Raw genomic sequence first — 23,771 nt, forward strand, 5'->3', positions numbered from 1 at the left:
CAACAAATTGAAAACACAACCAAGACAGGGTAAGGAAAAATCACAGAATCATAGAATAGTAAGGGTTGGAAAGGACCTTAAGATCATCTAGTTCCAACCCCCCTGCCATGGGCAGGGACACCTTGCCCTAAACCACATGGTCCAAGGCTCTGTCCAAGCTGGCCTTGAACACCGCCAGGGATGGAGCATCCACAACCTCCCTGGGCAACCCATTCCAGTGCTTCACCACCCTCACTGTAAAGAACTTCTTCCTTATGTCTAATCTAAACTTCCCCAGTTTAAGTTTGAACCCATTACCCCTTGTCCTACCACTACAGTCCTTAAGGAAGAGTCCTTCCCCAGCATCCTTATAGACCCCCTTCAGATACTGGAAGGCTGCTATGAGGTCTCCACGCAGCCTTCTCTTCTCCAGGCTGAACAGCCCCAACTCTCTCAGCCTGTCTTCATACGGGAGGTGCTCCAGCCCTCTTGTCATCCTCGTGACCCTCCTCTGGACTCGCTCCAACAGCTCCATGTCCTTTTTATGTTGAGGACACCAGAACTGTACGCAGTACTCCAAGTGAGGTCTCACAAGAGCAGAGTAGAGGGGCAGGATCACCTCCTTTGACCTGCTGGTCACGCTTCTTTTGATGCAGCCCAGGATACGGTTGGCTTTCTGGGCTGCAAGCGCACACTGCCGGCTCATGTTAAGCTTCTTGTCAACCAACACCCCCAAGTCCTTCTCTGCAGGGCTGCTCTGAATCTCTTCTCCGCCCAACCTGTAGCTTCCAAAAAAAGGGGGTACTATGGATAAGAGAACTGATTTAAGTAAAAATCAGAGAAAAAAAGAGCATAAAGCAACACCTACAAAGGGACAGAAAAATAAATTCCAAATGTTGTTTGAACGGGGAACATTCTTCACAACTATGTTACTATGAGAGCTTATATCTATGATGTTCAGCCAGAGAACAAACATTGCTAGGATGTTGCTCTGATATATTCCCAGAGGAGGAAGCAAATAATCCACCAAATAATCTCTGAATTGATGGAGGCAATACTATTTCAGATACCAATTTGGTAATTAATGAGAATGTTACAGAAGACCTGCTCCTAGAAAATAACCCTAGGTCAGAAAAACATAGGCTAATTGATTTTTAATTGCAACAGAAAAAAAAAATAATTAAGAAACATCTTGTTACTAAATTTCTTGAATGCTAAAGGGCAAGCTTAATAAATGAAAAGAGCTGGTAATTGAAGTTAAAGGTATTCTGAGCAATTCAGCTCCATTAAGTCAATTGTGTTAAAACTACCAATAACCTGTAACTTAAGCTGTGGTGAGGAACTATAAAAAACTCCAAAAGCAAATGGATGACTCTGCACTCAAAGAAGACTCTTCAGATGGCTCAAAGTCAGGAAGCATTTAACTGAAAACATTCCTCGTGCAAGCTTGAAATGAAGAACCTAGTATCTCAGACAGCAGAACTGAAGTACCATCTCCTGTTGGATAACAATCTCACTTCTTTACAGTAAGCAGCTTTTCTTTAAAGCAATTCAAAAAATACCCATAGCATATAAAACAAGCAGGCTGGCAAGATTACTATATGAATATCCACTGCTATTTAACCAATGCACCACTAAGAAAGAAAAAGAAGGATGCTCTGGCTGCACCAGAGCACATCTGCCATCTCTCACCCAAACTAGTGACAGATTCATGACAGCAAGAGACAATTTTTATGATCAGCATCAATACGCAGCAGTGGAAGAATGCAACGGAGGTAATGTAAAAATGGTGGCAACACTATTTGCAACGGGCAGAATGTAACACACAGCAAGTCTGCCAGGCTTGTGTTAGTTATGTTCTACAATGTTTTTTACTGTGTAAAAAGGTCTGGAGATGCCTCATTTAAAACACAAAATTCCAGTCAACCATGTTGAAGGCAGACAAATCCATGATATAAGTGGTGGGGAAGGGCTGTCAGAAGTATGAGAGGAATGGAGAGTCAATGCTGTTGGATAAGCATTGCCTGAGTAACTTAGTAAAACAAAGGCTAGGAAGAGCCATAGCCACTCTATGAATACACTAGAGGTATAAACAACAGCAAAAGAAAATAACTATTTAAGCTTAAATAACTCTTCAAGAGCTCTCTCTATTAAGCTGTTTATCTCTTAAGAGCTTGTAGAGAGGTACAGGTATGTTTACCTGTTAGCAAGATTCTAAAGCAGCCTGCTAACACAAGCTGGGACAAGAAAGAAGAAATTCAGCTTGTGTTAAGTTGCAGTATGACCAGCCTGTGAAAGGGGTTACTCAACATCATTTCTGCAATAGTAGAATACATGATTTGTTAACCCAGCCTGCCAAAAAAGAAAAAAAAAAAAAAAAAAAGGCAAGGAAAGGAAATCATTTGAGCACCAAGAACAAGCCGTAAAGTGAATTAGTACATCCTACAGGTGGGCAAACTGACAAAGACAGATTACCTATGAACTGACATCCCTTTCTGCATGCTAACTCCTCCTCCACAAACTCCCTGGCCTCAGTCCCTATTCACTCCACCAATCACATCTGCAATACATAAGCCAATGATTTTCACAAACTTTTGAAACTATTACCTTTTAAACCTGGCTGTAACTGGAATGTTCAAATAGCAGGCAGAAGGCACAAAATATTTTATGATGGCACAGTCACACAAGTTGTGATCTACTGTTGCCTTGCAGGTGGGTAGGTTGAAGTGCAAGTTGCTCATGACCATACAGAGTACTTGGCAGAAAGAAATACAATATTTAGGTGTGAAACAATCTAGAGTTGTTACTATTAAGATAATTCTTCTAAAAGCAGAGGGAAGGAAAAAGCTGAGCAGCTACATAAACATAATTCTGTCACATTAAACAAGCCAGTGATACAGTACACTTCAGTAAGACAACAGCTTGTAGCAAATGGCTGAGAGAAACTGGTAAGGCTGGTACTTTTAAATCAGTCTTGGGGTAGCAAATGTAATGCTTAATAACTTGCAATCACAAAATGGACAATTGGTCTTTTGAAGGCAACTATTTGAACCACTATTTACTACTCTTCACAACTCAAGAAAACAGAGTCACACAGAAAAACAGATCATCATCAGAAACATCCTAAATCTCCTACGTGGATGAAATCCCATATGTGACCCATTACAAAAGACCAATACAAGTAAGTTACTCTTTCTTACAGACCCTTACCAGTTTTACTTTAGAGGCCAGGCTCTCTGGTAGTTTAGATCGTAGCTGATTTGTTTCTTTGAATGTAGCTGGAAATCCACTAAGGAAGGCCAAGTCTTGCATTAAAACTAGACCTGGAACTTCTTTGTCTGTAGTCTAGAAAAAAGAAAACAGAGTATAAAGACCTTTTTAAACTTACAATAATTCATATTTATCTATCAATCCTTCATTAGGTGACAGATGTAGTAGTGAATATTTTGTCACTTAACCCAAGCTTCAAAATTGAAATAAGGGTTATTTTAGAAGTTTTCACCTCTCACTACATTCAAACTCTGGAAAGAGAATAGCACAGAAACACTTTTTAAAATGGACAAAAAGTTTAAGATACTGAAAAGCTAATCAACAGATCTTTAAAGTACATACCAGGTAACCTCTCCATACTATGTGTTTGCTGTTGTCTTTTAACATTCCAGAATGGGCAGCTTCAACTAGAATACATAAAATGCATTGCAAATCAAAAACTGAAAGTCACTTCTTTTGTATATTCCAGTAATTAAGATATACTTTTGCAAATTAGAAAGATTTCAATATTTATGGTCTGAACAGTTGTCTTTAAGTGGTAAATAATTCTTGGTGGTAAAACAAACACCAGTGGTTGGGCTAGTGGGTGGTAGTGGTCTGGCACTACATATTAAAAAAAATAAATAAGCAGCCCATACCTGCTCTAAGATCCTACTTATATATGCTGAACACATGGATAACTTTGTTTTAAGGTATGCAATCCTTTGAGCAGGGGCAGAACTTATTGCACAATATTCAACCTAGACTTCACAGCAATTAAAAGAGGATTTCTAAAACCAATCTTCTTCAGTCTAAACCTCAGCCTTCTGAGATTATCAGTGCAACACAGATATTCAAATATCAAGCCTGTTTTGCAATAGTCTTTTAAAGCACGAAACTCTAATCATCTGTAATCAGCTGCCTGGGAGGTAAGCAAACACTATCATTAATGTCATCATTTAGAGGAACAGACTGAGGGCAAGAGGTGCTGAATGACTTGCTAAAGTCAAACAGAAAATTTAGTGGCAGTCAGTATTGAAGGGGAAAAAAACAAATTCACAGCAGTTTACTAAAAAGCTTCTGCTGGAAAACTAGCTGGAATCTGACAAATGGGTTCTTACCATCCTTAGGGCTATCAAAAACAATTACTGTCACGTTGGTAGAAGGATTTTTTGGTTTTGCTACAAAGAACATATTATTAGCAGCTTGTAAAGTAGGATGAATAGACAGCAGATCTTTCAGTGTGACATTGGTAGGCAGCGCAGGATCCAGAACAAGCATTGGCACTTTGATGCAGTGTGTCAGCAAACACTCCAGTTGCTTCTCACTACAGCAAAATAACAAAGGTATATTTAAGAAGAGTAGAAAATTTAAGACAAAAATCAATATTAGATGCAATGAGAGAAGTTTTTGTAAAATCTAATCAAGTACTTCTAACATCTGCTGGGGCAGAGGAAAGTTACTAAGAGCATGCTTATTTTGCTGCAGAAGGTGAGTATCTGGCTGTTACAGTTTCATTCATTCCCATTATGTTTTTTTCAAACATTTCCAAGATTTCAAAGTTTGCCCACAAAGAGTTTATAAAGATCTCTAAATAATAGAATAACCAAGTCAAATGACAAATGAGGCAGACCAAGCCCTGCCACTTCCTGGCAGCAGAGCTGCAAGAGGCTTGGACCCTCACAGCAATTACTTGCAGTGTCACATATGCAAATGGTAGTTGAAAGCAACGCTGCAAAAATTTTCATGCTTTTTGAATTATAAAATTCCAGGTATATATGCATTAAAAATCCATTCAAAATAGGAACTATGCTTAACCAGTGACAAGGACACAGTTTTTGAACTTACTGTCCATTTTAAGAAGTTCACTCACATATGTTACAATAACATCACTTTTATTCAACATATATATTATCATGCTGTCAACTTTTCTTGAAGTGACATAGAAGGAAAGCATGCACAGGCTATACAAAGCCAAATGACCTCCCCAGCCAACATCTGCTTTCAGCTAACAATGAGTAGGATATCATTTATTCCAATTTATGCCCAAACCCAAAAAACCTCACCTCTTCTTTGTTGGTTCTGTTGCATTCTTTCCAAGGATTTCCCTATAACAAAGTTAAAAACAACTTCATTAAATAACACTGGAGTTGACAGGAAGGAATTCAGTCTAATTTCAGATTGTTAACTGAGTCAAGGACACATTGTGAATGCACTGATAAACCAATTATAAAACTGTCTTGCCATTAGCCTTGCCAAGGTGAGCACAGGTTGACACATGCCCCTCACTGCTCACCCTTGTGCAGTGGAACTCAACAATTCTTGGTTATGCTCACAGGTGTGGCAGCAGGACTCTTTTTGCTAACAGGATTTTCAGGGGTTATTATTAGATTACCTAACGAAACTGATGCTGATGTGAAAAACACTGGTAAGAAACTAGGATGAAGTGACCTGAAACTAGGCTGACTTGATTGTTTTGCCTGAAATACATATTCTGATAAGGTTTATCATGCATTTGCCATGTGCACATAGAAGCTAATAAAGATTAATGTAAAGGTAGTGAAGTACTGATACCAAGTAATAATAATACTAATATGAGAAGGGCCCCCTTCTACACACACCAAGAGAACCATCATCCAGCAAGCCACTCTTCCCAATAAGGAATAAAGCACCTGGATCATGACTAGCTCAATTCAGGCATATCAACCACAAAGTTACAATTTACTAAGTTTTTCTATGCAATACAAAATATACACTGATCAGCAAAGATCTGCAGTGTCCTTGCCTTCGTCTTCTGTAGTTATCTTGATCCCATGAAACAGCTCTTTCTGTAACAGTGCTAGCTGATTTCAAAGCACATGAAAAAGATTATCTACAAGGGAGAGAACCAGGTGCCCCTATAGATAATGAACATGGCATGGACACAAGTCTTACTCACAAGCTTGGTATCAACTTTCCATATCAGCATTATGGGGGGGTGGGAGGAAATGTTTTTCCCCTTTGTAAAATAGGAATCACAGCATGAGCGATGACAAAGCTAAAACCACTGACATTTGCTATATGAACTACTAGGGAAAGATTAGTATAAATTTGAAAGCTTTTCAGAGCAAAGTCCATGATTAAGATGTCTAGACTTTAGACTTCAAAGTCTAAAGATTTAAAGTTTTACTAATACTAAACTAATTCTTGCTACCTGTTCTACTAATAGGCAGCAAAACAAAGATCCAGAATTTCACTTGAGATCACATTGTCAGTGGTACCTAAATTGCAAGTCGTAAAATGCCAAAAATCAGATTAATCTGCTCACTTGCAGATTTCAGATTATTCTGAATATAGTATAACCCTTAAAATACAGACTTTTTCTTCCATTTAGCCTAAACTGATCATGTGACTACAAAGTTGCTTATTAAGAACTAAATAGATGGTTACAAGACACAATCTAAGCTATGTGAAGCAGCCTCCTCGAAGCCTTAGATCAGTAATTTTGCAGAACTGTATAGCACAATCTGTAACACCAAATGCAGCAATACGTATCTTCTCTTTAGCTAGAAGGCTGACTCATACCTTTACAACATGAATAAATTATTTTCCTCTTTCTCAGTTTCAGTGTTTGGGAGACTGACTACAAATCTAACTTTTAAAAATAGCCTTTAAGAAACATATGCTTAAGATTTTATTAAGCCACTTAGGGAGAAAAAAAAAAAAAAAGAAATACCGGGGGGAGGCTGAGGAGGAAGAAGGGCATGAAGAGAGGTTACACATTTGAGATACAGTTTCATTATTATTATTAACAAACAAGGTTATAGAAATCAATATAAAATAACATACACAAACAGCTTTCTGCATGGCATTTTACAAATTCAAGACAGAACAGCCTTTATTCTTTAAATTATTATGCTTTGTATCATAAACAGGTTTCTAATGAGACAAATTGTAGCTAAATGTAGAACTGAAACAAGGTTTTGAGAATAATCAAATGAAGGAGTGAGAAAATGTGCTTTGAATTTCCATGTTGAGTAACATGGGAGAAAAACAGAGAACTAGTACTGCATTAGATTGCTGCTGTTGGTTCAAGGGAAAAAAATACATAAGATTATTACCTCATTATTCTCTGCTCTTCCTCCATCTGTTCTCTGACCTGTTGCAAGTCTTTGATCAGTTCAACATCTGTGCCGTTCACCCAGGTGTATACCACATCAATTGGCATGGGTAAACAAAGCCTACATAATTCAAATGAAAGCTACATGAGCTGTTTAATATTACATTACAAGCGTTTGTGGCATCCTACAATAGCAATTTCTGTCTAACAACAGAAATACTTGGTGTCTTGCTGCAAACAAGACAACTCAAAAAGCATCTCTTTAGCCATATATATAATCTCAATTATACACAAGCCTTTGACAAAACATCACAGACATAAAACCAAAAAGGATGCAATGGCTATAACAGTTCAGTAACTAAAGGAAATCTGAACTTTTAAGCTCTAAATTTCACTGACATTAACCTATAACCCAACTCCTTTGAACCCATAAAATATTTCACAAATCAGAACCGGCACATCCTTAATTCACCAACTACATTAGACAGGACAGCACAAAGTATAACGACTTAAAATCATACTTGCTACTATTTGATTGCACAAAGCCTGTAAGATCTCAGCAGGACCTGGTCTCTATTCTAGGAATGCCTCTTAGATACTGGGAACAGGGCATTTCATAAGCAAACAACCTAAGTAGGGTACATGAATTTAGACTCTAGACACAGCAGTCAAATTCATTCTTGACACAATTTAATATTCTGGAGATTTTTCTAGACCTTTACAGATTTCCTAGCATACCCAAGGCAGAAGAAAAGAAAGGGGGTTGGGTACCTTTTTGCTATTTGTTTATGATAATCTCTCCAAGGACCACAGCTTTGTTTCAGCACATACTCCAGGCTGCTGTCACAGGTGAACCTCTCAGTCCCAGACAGCTGGAGGATGCCCCAGCTATTACTTTCAAAAGTTGCAATGTCAAGTTATTCAATACCTTCCTGAACCAAAGATGGCCAAGCAAACACTGAGCACTTCTCTAATGCTAAGATCCATGGGGTCGCACAATGAGGTTTCCAAGAAAAGGTGTTCCCTCCACACCTACTGCATCATTCAAAAACAGATAGAGCTTATAGACAAGTATCTCCTCCACCATCCTTATAGACAAGTATCTCCTCCACCATCCCCTGTACAGTATGCCACACAGACAACTTCTACCCAGCTTCATCTGCTACTGGATAAGATTCAATAACTGAAGCACAAAATTTGGTAAAAGGGCAGCCAGTAGCTGATCACAGAACAATAAATAGGAACACTTCGTGCTCAACTCAGCACTGTTCCTAATTGAGCTACAAAACTTCAGAGGGTAAGGGTGGGTCATTCTGAGACAGAACATCTAAGCAGCAGTGCTGTCTTGCCCAGCAGCACCACCCAGGAAGTCTCTCACCTCTGACATGCAACACTCTGCAGGAGCTTATCCTCTCAAATGGCAAAAAAAGGCAATGTACTGAACACAACTACCCTTCCAAACAGTTATTTCACCTCTTTCTCAAGAGATGACACTAGTTTCTGGTTCATTAACAGATGCAACACAAGGCATGTTTTGAATTAAGAAGTCTTCCACAGGAGTAGAAATTCAATGGCAGGAGCTCTTCCAGCTTTTCTACATTTGTTGTGATCAGTTAAATTATTGGATTGAGAGTCCCTTGAATGCTACAACTAGGACAAGAATGGTTTAGGTGGAAAAAACAGACTCAAGTCAGCTGATCTCAAAAATTTCAATCCCTCAGTCTTCTGGGCAAAGTGCAGAGTTTATTTACCCAGGCTTCATTGAAGAACATAAAATGTCCAAAAAACACAAAAACCCCAACCCCAAAAAAGACTCAACTCCAACTCTTTCCAAGGTACGAGGCCATTTTGACTCCTGTGAAGCCTTACCCAACTTATCATTTGCTAAAAGTGTGTTTCTGTGCAATAGCACATACAACTATGTAATTTGCTACACTTGATTTTTAGCATTGAAATCATGTCACATACAGCCAAATGCTAATAAACTCCACAGAGGAAAGGCATTTTTAGCCAGATGCAGGTACGTCAACTTTGAATTTACCCTGTCATGGCAAGCTGACTCTTTGTTACCAGTGGCAATGCAGACTAGTAAAAAGACTACTTTTACTATGCAGAGTCTTTTGCAAATTGTCCATAGTCAGAAAAGATCAAAAACTTTCTCCCTCAAATTCTGTAGTTGTGTTCCTCCTTCATGTGGATTTATAGGTTTGGTCTTCATCACAAATACCAGTTTGGCAAACAGCTTAAGCCCAAAATGAGCTGCCTAAATGAGAATTATGTTAACACCTTTCTACAGAAAATCAGCATTTTTCCCATTTGCTACTGATTTTAATATCAGCAAACACGGACTTTGGAAACTTCCTTGGAGACTTCCAGACTTAACTAAACTTCCAATAAGTTGAGGCTTCGTTTCTAAATTCCTCTTTCAAAAATGTACCTATTTCTTACTTGCAAACCTGAAAGTATCAATAGGATCCTGTTTGAAGACAAAGCCAGAGCCACCAGTTCTCCCAGACAGGACAGGAGACTTGTCACATGCTGCCTCTCCTGTGCACCTGCAGGCAAGCATTTTCCATGCCCATGACGTTTGTTTACATACAAGAGCCATGCTCACAGCCCAGATTGCAGCTAGACAAGCAACACAAAGCCTCATTGTCTCAGCGTCTGCTGTTGCTGAAGTACAGCAGCCTCTGGATCTCTCCCAAGATACCATACGGCGATTCTCAACCTTGCCGAGCCTCTTTATGAACGAGTATAAGTCTGTTATGCCCTTAAGCTCCCTGCTGTAAACATCTCAGCTCTCCTGCCTGTTACATCTCAGTAATTACCCACCAACAGCAATTCAGCTGTTCCATTGCTATTCCCGCTCCAGAACCTCTTGGCTCCCTAATTTGTGTGTCTTTTCCTCTCCTTGCTCTCATTCTGCTCAGCAATTAATGGCTCCCCCACCATGGATGGCTCTCACTTGCTGTACCATACTGAAATGAGCCCGTACATTTTAAAAGCTGAGAATTGTTCCTTCACATTATGTTTCTGTACATGTTCTGGAGTTTTAAATATGATTTGGCCATGTCCTGGAATAGCAAAATTACACTTAAGCATTTGCTGGAAAATAATAACATACATTTCTCATCCAAGACACTCATGCATTCAACTCCGTTATTTAGTTTCCTTCTCTCCCTTTTTATTTTCACATCAAAACTAAGTAAGCCTTCAAAAATGGATTTGGATGAGGCAGCTTGGTAAAAAGCTCCACTTTGCAAGCTATGTAACAGCATGGGCAATGTAAGTAGGAAGTTTAGCAGCTGACGTGACTACCTGGAAAGTACAGCAGCTGGGATGCCAAAGGACATGCAACAGGAGGGAAAAGCAAACCAAAGCCATTGCTGGACTTCAAGGCAACTTGGTCTGCAGAGAACGGCATTCAGTAGCTGTATCTAGTGATGCTAGCAACATCACTGTTGTTGTGTCACTCAGGAAGAAGAGGTTTTTGAGTTTATAATCATAAGGAGCTTGCCCACATGCACAAATTTGTCTACATTTTACACTGAGGTTTTCTTTGTAAAAGTTCATAACACAACTGTTTGACAAGAACAGAGATGTTCTGCTGCAAAGCTCCTAGAAGATAAGACTACTGCAATTCATTTGAAGGTCCATTAATATTTCTTAAAGGCCATACAGCTTTCACTTTCCTCTAAGCAGTGACTGCTTAATTTCCAAACCAACAAGCTTCTTGTTCTCCAATTCTGAACATTTTTCTCTAACGCTAAAATAAGAACTTATTAAAATCAATGGATAAGCTAGGATCAAAACTGGAAGTCTGCAATCCTCAGTTTATGTAAAAACCATGCAACGCCCTACATGTTGCACTGACACCAGCCTTAAAAACTTCATCAAACCACTGCCGATACACTGTGTACTACAAGACAGGGTCCATTACTGCATTCATGAAGTTTGATAATGAAAAACAAACTGAACCCCTTACAAGGGACTTCTAAAAGTATGTCTCCACTAAGACTTTCTGTTGGTATGAAGTTGGTATCTGCACACAAACATCACAACAAACCTCTCTGCCATAGGAGTATTAAAGTCATATGGGTGACCTGGAATAACTTAAGCACCCATCATGAAAACCTTCAGCTTTTGCTCAGGCAGCCAGTAATCCTTCCCAGGCACTGGATGTTTTGCTCACAGTTAACAGAAATCAATGCTAGCTAAGGAGTACTTTACATAACCAAAATGAAGAAAACATACTGCAGAAATGGGAACTGGCTATACCAACATCATAACATTAAGATTTGTGATTCTGTTTTGGACAAACTCAAACATTTTATAAAAGCACTGTACTTAATTATCACAAAATCAGGCATTTTAGTACTGACAGGAACAAACTGCCATGCTTTCATTTCAGCACTACGGAAACACGTAAACATTAGGCTAATCATCCATATGAGCTTTATCACTCTGCTTTCATCTGCCATCCTTTGGAAAATAGGAGAGGAGTAAGAGATGAGACTATAAAAGTGCATAGGATTCACTAACACCACCCAATGTACTTTTACAGTTATCTTGCACCAGCTAAAGCATGACAAACTGATCTGATCATTTCTACTGTCCCATGATTCAACAAACCTCAAGGCAGATTAAGCATCTGCTTTCAGGGTTTTTCCAGTCAAGTGTATCAACACTTCAGAGTCAGATGGTATCTCCTTAGTAGCTTCTTCCATCTACCAGTTGACAGTCCACCAACTTCCTGAGCAACAGACCCCATGACTATTCAGACACAAACAATGAAACCACAAGAAGTTATGTAGCAGTTAACACAACTGAAACAAATGTCCTTATGACTTGGTTTCCAACTTGCTGTGACCGACTTGTCCCATACACTCAGCTTTAAAAAGCAGCTTCTTATTAGCTTTGTGACTTCTTTACTAAATGTCCTTCATGAGATGTCACAGAAAAATGCAAGGTAAATTAAAAATAACTTTTGAAAACACTGAAAGTTAGAATTTTAAGTGCACAAGAACAGTACTTATATTTTCCTATATAAGGAATGATAAAACATGTCATGTTTTCCCTTCATTGTTGACATTATCGCCATTTTCATGTTTCATTAGAGACTGGATGAATTGAATACATTTAAAATGTAAACTCTGCTACATGACTACAGCTTCCAAATGCCAAACATCTTCCAAGCCGCGATATTAAGCACTAATTCACAATTTTAAAACCACTAAGTTTAAAATTTGCTGCAGATTTAGAGCCTATACAATAAGGTCCTACTCAACAGTATGTTACTGTTAAATCTAAAATATTTGATTTAAATATTTAAAAATTCATTGAACAGTAAAATGTGCAATACTGCCAACTGCAAGTAAAGCTCACCGATTCTGAAATGATCTGCCAGCAACGTTGTCTCTGTATGAATCAAACATAACATGATACTGATCTCTACTCCACTCCAAGACAACCTGTAAAGAAAAAGAAAAACCACTTCATGTCACCACCTTCTAAAATTAGACACTTAAATTTTTCTTTTTGAAAGGTTTAATCACAATCAATTTTTTTCAAATTGATCTATGCCTTAATGCACAACTAACCAGACCTTAATCCAAACTAAGTCATTACACTGAGCCAACAATCAGCCCAAGAACTTAAGAGCACACTTGATTTAAACTTAGGTTTTTCCCTGCAAGTAAGGATTTCATGTTTTATGGACACACTTTTTAAGCTACTGTTCATTTAGGTTACCTCCCCTTTATTCCTGACCTTTAAAAATTCAGGAATGTTTTCTCAAATATGGGATCTAAACCAAATATACTTCAATACAAGCAGGGAACCCCTATCCCCTGGCATAACTTTGCTTGTCTTCCTTTCTATTCTCATAGAGAACATACTGAAGTATATACACATCTGAAATCTAAGCTTTACAAACAAACAGCCAGGCCAGGGCATATCAAATTATGCAAATCGACCTGGCCAGTATAGGTGACATCCTATACTGCAGCCAGACTAACCCAAGAGCAAATTACTGCTGCAGGCTGCAGCCTCTCTTCCATCCCCCTGCATTTCTGCCACATGCCTTTAGCTCCACATGAGTTCACCTGATCCTGCAGTGAGCCAAGTCATGGAGCTAAACCAACAGAAAGATGAACCTTCAAAAACCAGAGCACTTGATCTTCCTCTAATTGGTTGTTGGAGCAGACAAGAAATGGTGGGAATACACAGCTGAAGGCAGGGTTGTCCTCCCCACCTTCACCCAGCCATCAACGTTGCTTAGCTAAAATGTCGAGCTGTACCCCACTTAATTGCTCTTTACCAGCCATCCCTACTCCTGGGCATTTTCATAAATTAGCTAAATGGGAAACCAATCTCGAGCCAATTCTTACTGTGGAAAGCTGGAACTTTACATTCCACTTCCATTCCGAAATGTACATATATGTACACATACAAAACAAAGGCCCATATTATGTTTCCATTACTAACAAAGTATCTCACATCATGGTTCTGAACAACAAAAAAATAAAATTAAATTAAAAAAAAAAAAAAAAGCATGAGTAAATTGAGCCAAAAATAATATCAAACATTTAGGTTCTTTTAAGAGATAAACCTGCTATGGTATCTTTTACATGGAAAGTCTAACCTTAAAAACTACAGTTGCATCTTATGCTGCTTTAGAGATGAAGGTGTCATGGCTTATTTACCTGTATAAGTACATATTTATATGTACTGGAGAGTTAAAAAAATACTAGGGAAGGATAGTATTTACTTTACACCACTATTCCTAGATTTGAATTTTACTATTACTTATTTCTTGTATTACAGGAACCATGAAATATACCATTTCTCTAAGACAGCATTCAAAACCATAACAATAAGACTACTGCCCTCCCTTTTAAGAAGGGATAGATATCCTTCAGTACCCTCATGCCCACTAAACCAAATTAAAGCATTCTAGAAAGTGGGGAAGCCCCATCATATGGCTGGAAGATAAGTGCACGCATACACACAATTCCTGCCAAAGGTACAAATGGTCTTTTTGTAACCAAGATCACATCTGTACATTCCCCTTACACAAAGGACATGATTTCCTGGGTCAGCATAAAAGTCTCCTCCCTTTAACATGAGAGTCAGGAAGCATCCTAAAAACACACTATCACACTTTTTCAAATGCAAATCATTATGTCCTTCTGCCAAATACACTAGTTTAACAGAGCACACACTGAAAGATATCCATGCAGGAACAATTTCTACCACTGATATTGATGAATTGACACATGCTAATCTGCTTCTAGAAGAAATACAGAAGTATTCAGGTAAGAATGTAATTTATTATATGAATAACACGGCTCTCTGGGAGAAAAACATTAACAATTCAAGCCTTTGCTTTTTACCTTTATGCAGCTATAACCAAAAAGACCCAGGACGGATCTCGTTAGAAACACATTCTGGAAAAAAGTTAAGCTCTTCCCACCCAATACCTTTTTTTCCCCTGTAACTGTTTCCTCCTGTCCCATTCTACATGTTGCAATAATGCCTGGAGGCCACTTTGCTTCAACTTTACATACTGATATTATAAAACCACAAAGGAAACAACATCAAAAAGAGGGTGAGAGACACCCTCTATTAGGGGATACTGTATCAGACAGGTGGTAACGGCGGCTCTGGCATGTTCCAGTTATAAAACACTTCACAAAGCTGAGTGACCTTCCTACAGAAGGATGGCCAAGAAGGGTTTGCAACCAAACTGTTCTAAAATTTAAAGCCCATCTTACAACTAGGGTACAGTATTGGCTTAGACCTGGCTACCCTGTATGTTTTTGCAGAAATGTTCCTGAATTAACTTTAATGCACTGTTATTTCATTAAGCTCAAGGTTTTTTCTTGAAATCAAGCTTATTTTCAGCTTCAGGCTATGAGGATATCATTACCAATCTCAATTTTTTCGTCCCAGCCATCTATCTTTATGCCACCATTAATATTGGTATTATCATGAATCTAAGCAAGCAGATCTAATTTTGCCTACTGGGACAAAAAAAGCTGGCTCTGGGGGTGGGAGAAAAGCAGAACTGCAAATGCTGCTCACACAGAAGGGTCTGATAAAGTGTTGTCTCATGCTACTTTTTACTGCTTGAGAGTTCCCATAAATTTTTAAAAATTATTGAGCTGATAGTAACTAGAAAGGGTTCTTGGTTTTGTTTTCAAAACAGTCTTATATTTTTGTTATTTACATATTATTATTTTCTATTACTAGTTATTCATTAGCTGCTGCCTTGCAGACTCTGTACTGGAGAAGTGTTTTCCATTCCCGCTATAGTTGTCGGAAGAGGTCTGACTGTTAGTTCCCACAAGCCTAGTATTTCCTAAATCCTTAAACTACCACTGTTTACCAAAACAGATCACTTCAAATCATAAAAGTAAAAAGCAAACTGCATGCAGACATCTTTTACCAAGTTCATTTACCATCCCTGTAAAAAAAAAAAAAAAAAAAAAAAAAAAAAAATCCATAAAGTTGGGGGTTTGGGGTTTTGTTGGGGTTTTGGTTTGTTTGGGCTTTTTGAAAAACACTGCTGGTCACTTTTATCTTAACATATAATTTTGAAGATTTACTCCTACATGAGCCTGCCAGTTCTTTGTTCAACATCTAAATAGTATGTAAGCTTTCCAAATAGCTCTAAAAGGGCTGGAAGTAGAAAACTGAGATTCAGTAGGAAAATATTTCTGAGCAGTGATTTTGACTGATTCTCTGCAAAATCAGCCATAACCTTGACAACTACTGAACTGTTTTAAAAAACTTTCAAACTTCTAAGAAACCCTAAGGTTGGGTTTAAGTCCCCATTCTGAAGAAAGTAATCAAAGTTCCACAGCACCAAGATACATACACCAATCCAAGTTGATAATCATGTAAACATGTACAAACAGGTGCCTTAGGTATTGCTGATGGCTTTCAAGTGTATCAGGGACTTGTGAACTCCGCAAGACGGCAGAATGAGGCACTTTATGCAAAGATGTAGAGATACACAAAATAAAGTTCTGATTGTGTTATACTCAAGGAGTTTCAGTAATACTCTTCATAGCTCTTCATTTTTCTCTGTATCTGAAAGGGCCCATCAAAATAAAAAAGGGAACTAAAAAAAGAAAGGGGGGGGAAAACTCTAACAATTTAGGAATCAGGAAATTCCAGTCTGTTTGCATTTAACACTATCATCCTTTTACACTGACAAAAATACTTTCTTTAATTCCCTGAATACTTACTAAACTCAAACACTGCACTGAAGGAAGATCGGGCTTTTTTCCCCTACCAGATTCATTAGCTGATGACTTCCAAAATTGGGTAATATGAAATGAAGCTTTAAAACATACTATACATAAAGTCACATCTAGAAAAAGTATACATTGTATTGCATCATTTACAAAATAGCAGACAAACAGTAATAAGCAGGGAGCAATGTAATACAGACTGCTGAGCTGCAGGCAGCTTGGAGACAGGCTACATTTAACTCCTTAAACTCCGGAAGGGAGGAAGATCCTGTCACTCCCGATTGCCATTTGAAGGCTGCATCCAGCACAGGCTTTAAAAGAGTTAAATAAACCAAAAACACAACACTAATAAATCACCTGGTAAGGGAAGTGGAAAAAATTGCACAAGACAAGAGAACACCAGTTCCTGGTGGAGCATGCAGATTTCTCCCCGGCTCCCCTCCGCCAGAGCCGGCCAGGGCTGCTGGAAGGCACCTATCCCCCCCACCTCGAGGGTCAGTTCACACTCGCGGCCGTCTGACGAGGGAGAGCCGCCGCGCACCGGGACACAGCAGGGAACCAGCCCCGTTCCCACGGCAGGCCTACGGCTGCTCACCCCCGCAACGAGACACACGGCGGGGCAGCTTCTTGTCGCTTCTCTGCCGCGATGGTTAACGACCCAGAAGGAGGAAGGAGCACCACCACCGTTTCCACCCTTATGTCATAAGTACATATATATATCCAGCACGCACCCGCGCGCTCCTTGCCGTGCAGCACCCCTGTCCCCGCCGGCTCGGCACGGCCGAGGCTGCCCGGAGGGAGGGAAGAAGGGAGGGGAAGCGGGACAGCCACGCCACGCCGGCGCGGCGCCGTACTGACCTCCCCGAACTGCAGGGCGGAGACGATCATCAGGACGAGGCCTCCGAGGCAGAGGCAGGGCCCATACCTGTGCGACAGGCAGGTATAGGTCTGGCGCTGCAGGAGCTTTAGCAGCATGGCCCGCCGGCGGCCAGCACTGCCGCCGCCGCCTCGCCCGGCGCGGCCCGGCCCGGCCCGCCTCGCCTCACCGCGCTGCGTGCGCCGGGGCGGGCGGGCGGGCGGGCGGATCCCGCCGCCCTCAGCGCCCGCCCCGCTTCCGGCAGCGCCGCGGCGCCACCTGGCGGCCGCCTCGGAGCAAGTCGCGCCTCTGGGATTCCCGCCGGAGGGAGGTGCGCGGCCGCCCCTCGGAGAGCCGGGAGCACCGGGCAGGGCCCGGCCTCTGCCCCCGCCATGCCGCTTGTCCGGGACTCTCCTGTGCCTTCCTGAAGAGCTGCGTACCGGAAGGCAGTAAGGGGTCGGACTGTATGGTTGTCACTATTTTGGCTCCTCGCTGGCGGCGTGGAGCGCTCCAGGCGCAAGGCTTCGAGGCCCGTCAGCGGTGCTGAGCCGCTGGAGGCGGCTCTTCGTCCCTGCAGCTATGTGAGAAATCATCCAGGTGAAGAAGTCCGGATCCAGGACTATATCTGCAGGAGGCGGGCCGCAAAACAGGCTGTGACCTACACAGCTCCCGCGCTTTGCTGACAGTGCTCTGCCAGGCACAGGGAAAGCGTATCGATGCACGTGAAAATATGTGGCCAGGAATGAAGTAACACCAGTTTCACTTCATGATTGTGCTTGTAACTCTTCCCATACAACCTACTGGCTGTTGAATAAAATCTAAACGTTTTGATGTGTGTTGTTGTAGGTGATCTTGAGATTACTGACCCGCAAGACAGTGTTTCTGCACATGTAAACACTTCTCCAGCTGTGGCCAGTAGAGCTGCACCATCCTGCCATGCTTCCAGAGATGCTGCAAAGCAAATTTATTTTCCCTAGCTAAGAGGGATCCAGAGGACTCTTGGATATCATAAAGATACAGCAGAGCTACATGCTGAGATTTAGTTTAAGCTTTCTGTGTGTGTTTCAGCACAGAAATGAGGTGAGGGCATAGGTTCATGAAAGGGGAACCACCAGGCTAGAAGAAGGTCATTAATAAAGTTATAGAATCGTCAGAGAATCCTAGAATGGTTTGGGTTGGATGGGACCTTAAAGATCATCTAGTTCCAACCTCCCTGCTATGGGCAGGGACACCTTCCACTAGACCAAGTTGCTCCAAGCCCCATGCAACCTGGCCTTGAACACGGCCGGGGATGGGGCAGCCACAGCTTCTCTGGGCAACCTGTGCCAGTGCCTTACCACCCTCATAGTGAAGAATTTCTTCCTAATAGCTAATGTAAATTTACCCTCTTTCAGTTCTCCAAGAGCAGTTCCTGAGACAAAAACATGATAACAAGAAACTAGCTAGAGGTCACTATCTGACAGCAGACTCTGTTAAATCCTTAATCTGCATCGGCCTGGGTTCTGCCATGAAGTTCATCCACCTACATAAAACACTGCTAGTATTGCTACTGTCGAAAGTTTCATCAGGCAGAAGCACTTCTGGATACCAGAGCAAAACAATGTGGTGTCATAGACCCTCATGAGACCAAGGACTAGCATCCAACTCTGTAGTCCTTTATGCCTGCATTGAAAGATTTTCTTATAAGTATTTCTTACAACTCACTGCAGTGACTTTTCTGAGTAACAAACATTTTCCTTATGTTCTTATTTTTCCCTCTGTAAAGTAACAATGCCTGATCATTTCCAGAAGTTTGTCCTAGTATATTTACATAGCTGTGGTGTGAGAGGGCTGCACCTGGCTGTAGTTCTCTAAGGAAGTGTCCAAGAGTGCACGGCTCTTTGGCACAGCGCTCCCAATCTGCTGAGCCCTTCTCCTCTTTACCTTTTAAGTGTCACAGTGTTTTTCCTTTCTTAATGGGCCATGGGGCAGAATGGCAAATTCGCTGGGGGCTACCTTCAGAGGCTCAGAGCCCACCACACAGTGCTGTGTTCCACCTCCTTACTGTATGTTACCAACATGAGGAAAAACTTCTTTATGTTGAGAGTGGCAGAGCACTGGAACAGGCTGCCCAGGGATGTTGTGGAGTCTCCCTCTCTGGAGACATTAAAAATCTGCCTGGACACGTTCCCGTGTAACCTGCTCTGGGTGGCCCTGTCTTGGCAGGGGGGCTGGACTAGAAGATCTCCAGAGGTCCCTTCCAACCCTAATGATTCTGTGATTATACTTATTTGGCCCTTCATGACAACCCAGCCCTCTAGTCTCAGTACGCAGAAGCCCTTACTTAGCTGAGCTTTTATCACCTGTCGTGCACAACCAGCACTTTCCCCTAACATATGCAGTCTTCTTCCTTCGCGTGTTCTCATCAATGTGCTGAAGTACTACCCTGGAGGAATATAATCTTCAGGTATTTGCTGGTACTTCCCTCACCTGTACTTCCTGTTCAAGCTCTGTGCTATTAGCGTTGAGCTGTTATTACTGAATGGCAGCATCTTTTTACCACTGCCTACAGCACTGTGCCTGTATTACTAGTGACCTCCTGGTATTCTGAGACAGCAGACTGAGGTTTTCATTGAGAACTGGGGTATGCATGTATGCAGGTTATGGAAACCAAGTCATTATTTCTGGTCAAGAATACAGCATACATGCAGAAATGGATGAAAATGTGCTGAAGATATGAAACAGAGAAAAAAATCAGTCAGGGAAAATTGAATGACTTCAAGGCCTGGATTAATAATTAGTGCAGAGTAGGGTGATACGTTTATACAGACTAATAAATATTTTAATAGAATACCAATGTGATAAAGCCATTAAAATTCACATAATCTTTATATGATTCTATGAGGTATCAGCCAAAGTAGGTGTACACGTGTAAAAAGCTACTGTACAAATCACAATGCGACTGTATTTGTTCTTGCTTGTAGAATACTCATGTTCAGTGAATATATATTTAAACTGAAACAGATGCACAGAAAAGACAACCAGATCCTGTCTGAGAAGACACTGGAACATTTTGGTTTCTTCACATCACAGGAGTGAAGATCAGAAGTTTATTTAAACTAAATGCAATACTGTCACCAGCTAAAACAAAACAAAACAAAGAGAAAAACAGGTTCTGGAATATATTTGAAATAGGAATAGCAGGAATATCTATCAAGCCTTGACAGACAAGGTCTCCTGTCTTCTGTCACAAGCTTAGCCAACTTGTAACAGGAGATGGGACTCTACATTCCAGATGTTCCCCTATATTCCCATTTTGCCATGGGTTTATACACTGTTGCCATCTTCAGTCCATCAAAGGCTTAATTATTCCATGCAACACAGAAAGGCATGACAGAAAATGGATGAAAACACGGCCAATTAATCACAAGCTATTAAGGTACACATAGTAGATGAAAGTTCAAATCCCTTTTGAGACAATCTGTATCCAAGTTGCGTGGATCATTCTACATCTGTCACTAGGAATTCTTTCCAAGCTGAAAACCAGAAACCAGATCAGGGACCTTGCACCACTTTGCAGCCAGCTTTGTGAGCGTGTCTCTGAAATGGGCAGGGCTGAGGCCAAATTCTTCATTTTTACATTTTATCTAATGCATTGCTTAGGCAGCTGTCCAGGTGAATATCTTGCTATTGTATCCAAGAACAGGATATTTAACTTTCTGTTCCCCAGTCACTGTACAGGCAGATGAACCTACATGTTCTGCTTGGAGCAACAAATTCCGCTAGGTGTCAGGGTATCTAAAAATTAGATGCTGCTATTATAATCCAACTATACTTAAGGGCCTTGCCAAATCACTCTCCATGTAAACCATTGGGCTCTCGGAATAACCTACTTAACTGTACTTGTATTTGTATTAACTTGAAGATGCACGTAGCAGCACTTAAAGCAAAGGCATGTGTTCTGTGGAATGTGAAGTAATCTAAACAAGCAGTCAAATAATTATAAACACACTTTATCGTGATCCTGATTTTCTGTAAGTTTCCTTCTTCAACATTTTCTACCTCTTAGAGCTCAGAAAACTCTCTGAAACTGAGGTGTTTTTCTTGCTACAGTTAGGCCTTCTTTCTAAGAGGGGTAGAAGCTACTTTCAAAAGGAAAGTAATAACTATTTCTTTTAAATGAGACTGGAGGTCCTGTAATGTTCAAAGGCCTGAGGAAGGCAGGAGCTGCTGCTACTCTTCTTCATGCCTACCCTGGGAAAACCGCAATCACTCACGCTGTTCCCTCCTTAGAAAAGCTGAAGTATCGTAGAATAATCTTTCAAATCTTTTGCATTCTAATTTACTGGGAAGGGAGAAGAGTAAGAGCTAAATATCAAAGGCAATAATGTAATTATCTTTTTGTTGAGGCAGAAGACCAGAAAACAATCAACCTCATATCTCAAGCTTTTCTGTTAGCCAAGAATAATATTCACTGCACACTCCATGGATCTTGCTCTAAAGCAAAGAAAATTAACATCCTTATAGGCTTCCAGTGTTCATCACTATACAGTCTGTTTCACAAACATGAATTAATCTTGTAGCACCTCTGTGAAGCAAATATTACTGAGCACAAAGACAAAGATGAAATTCAGTATGTTTGATGCCAGCTTCCACTTTAGGAATGATTTTTCACAGCACAAGAACTAACTGCTAGTAGTCTGAAGGCTCAGCAGTTCATTCTTAGGGACCCTGGTTGCATGGACTTCTGAGCTTTCAGAGGTGTCTCAAGTCAGGCAAGCAAAAGTAAAGAATATAGAGGTAATGACTTACCTGTGGAAAGTTTGATTGAAGCAACTTGGCTATCATCGCAGAAGAGTTTTGCAGTAGAGGTAGCGGCCAATTTATATTGGCTTATTGTAATTATGCAGCCATTATTTGTGTTCCTGCCTTATTCACAAGAGATCTTCTAAGAACTTTTGTAAAAAAACTAGAAGTTCTTCTACACAGCTGTGAACAGGTTCACCCCATACACTGAAGGATGGAGAGGAGAAAAAAGCAGCCAATTATTGCACCACTCGCTCTTGTAATGCAAATGCTCAGATGGATTAAGGTCCTCAAAAGCTCCTTTTAAAGTGTCTAAATTCCTATCAATTTTTGTGGCAGTCTAGACACTTGCCTAAATGCCTGTTCCATAATTACCTTTGTGCACTGGTCTGAACAGTCTCTGTCCAGTAACACTTAAGAAAAAAAAAAAAGTAATAAAAGCAGTTTTATTAGCATAAACATAATCACAGAATCAGAGAAACATAGAATCATAGAATGGTTTAGGTTGGAAGGAACCTTAAAGATAAATTTTTCCTAGGTTGTCAATACCTAGTATTAAAATCACATTTCTATGTCATGCAGAAATGGTAGTTTTGTCCTGTTTAGCAGAAGATGAATAGTAGTGAAGCTTTGCCAATGTGGACTTCAGGGCAGGTTATGTGAGCTCCTGGTAAGAAGCATGTGAGTCAACAGTCCGCAGTGAAAGTCATGTTGCCAGAGCTTTACAACTAACATGATCTTAGAGCTGCTATATTAAAAGTAGCTGAGTTGCAACGTGGCATATTGGCAGCTGGGCACACTTGCTGACTCAACAACAGGGACATACAGCTCCTCTCTACAGCTCTGGTCCATTTCTTCCCTGCCAAAGCTCTTCAGAGGTTTCTCTGCTACGCTTGCATGCTTATTAACTATATTAACATACTCTTAAGGAACAGCTCCTCTAAGAATTTACATATCTTCTGTGCACCTAAGAGCCACAGAGAACTTTGTTGAGGGCTAGGTCCTAAACAGCACTCAAATCAGGCTAGTATGCTTGTCTGTATTTTGAAGAGCTACATTAGCACTTTTTATGGAAATAAAATGGAAGAAATAGGGCATTCTAGGATTTGTCTCCCCACCCTTCCACCCCCGAAAAAGCTAAATCTGAATGTTAATATCAATATCAGTGCTTCTGAAATTTAAGAAAATAGCCTTGGTCATACTGGAATAAGTAGCTCACTACAGCCCAGTGAGTTTGGTAGTACCACTATCTATCAAATACAATAATTAAACCACATTAGTCGTTCAGAACATAAAAGAGTAAAAGACAGTGAATGAGCAGTATTCTATCCTTCAAAAAAAAAAATCTCATTTTAACTCACCATTTATAGAGATCTTAGCCTTTGATAAGACTCAGTCCCACTGACATTACCTCTAAAATAGAGATTGAATGTAGGTCATCAGTTTCTGAGATATTATGTTAGACCCTGATGCTATGTCTTGTAATGGATTATCTCTAAATCGATCTGAAGTAATTTTAGCCTCGTGAGCATCAATCATCACC

General features: G+C 40.4%; 1 protein-coding gene across 3 annotated transcripts in view; it reads right to left on the minus strand.

Moving 5' to 3' along the window:
* GNPTAB (N-acetylglucosamine-1-phosphate transferase subunits alpha and beta) overlaps positions 1-17,690 on the minus strand; it is a 48,108-nt gene extending 30,418 nt beyond the window's left edge. For all 3 annotated transcript variants that reach the window (XM_030478122.1, XM_030478124.1, XM_030478123.1), the window contains exons 1-7: positions 17,446-17,690; positions 12,713-12,798; positions 7,329-7,448; positions 5,295-5,336; positions 4,350-4,555; positions 3,592-3,656; positions 3,190-3,324 (exon numbers count right to left, since the gene is read on the minus strand). In XM_030478122.1, the coding sequence (XP_030333982.1) occupies positions 3,190-3,324; positions 3,592-3,656; positions 4,350-4,555; positions 5,295-5,336; positions 7,329-7,448; positions 12,713-12,798; positions 17,446-17,562 (771 nt within the window). In that variant the 5' untranslated portion in view covers positions 17,563-17,690. The remainder of the gene's footprint in view (positions 1-3,189; positions 3,325-3,591; positions 3,657-4,349; positions 4,556-5,294; positions 5,337-7,328; positions 7,449-12,712; positions 12,799-17,445) is intronic.
* Positions 17,691-23,771: the final 6,081 nt, after the last annotated feature.

This window comes from Strigops habroptila, chromosome 3, assembly GCF_004027225.2.
Source record: "Strigops habroptila isolate Jane chromosome 3, bStrHab1.2.pri, whole genome shotgun sequence".
In the NCBI taxonomy this organism is placed as follows: domain Eukaryota; kingdom Metazoa; phylum Chordata; class Aves; order Psittaciformes; family Psittacidae; genus Strigops; species Strigops habroptila.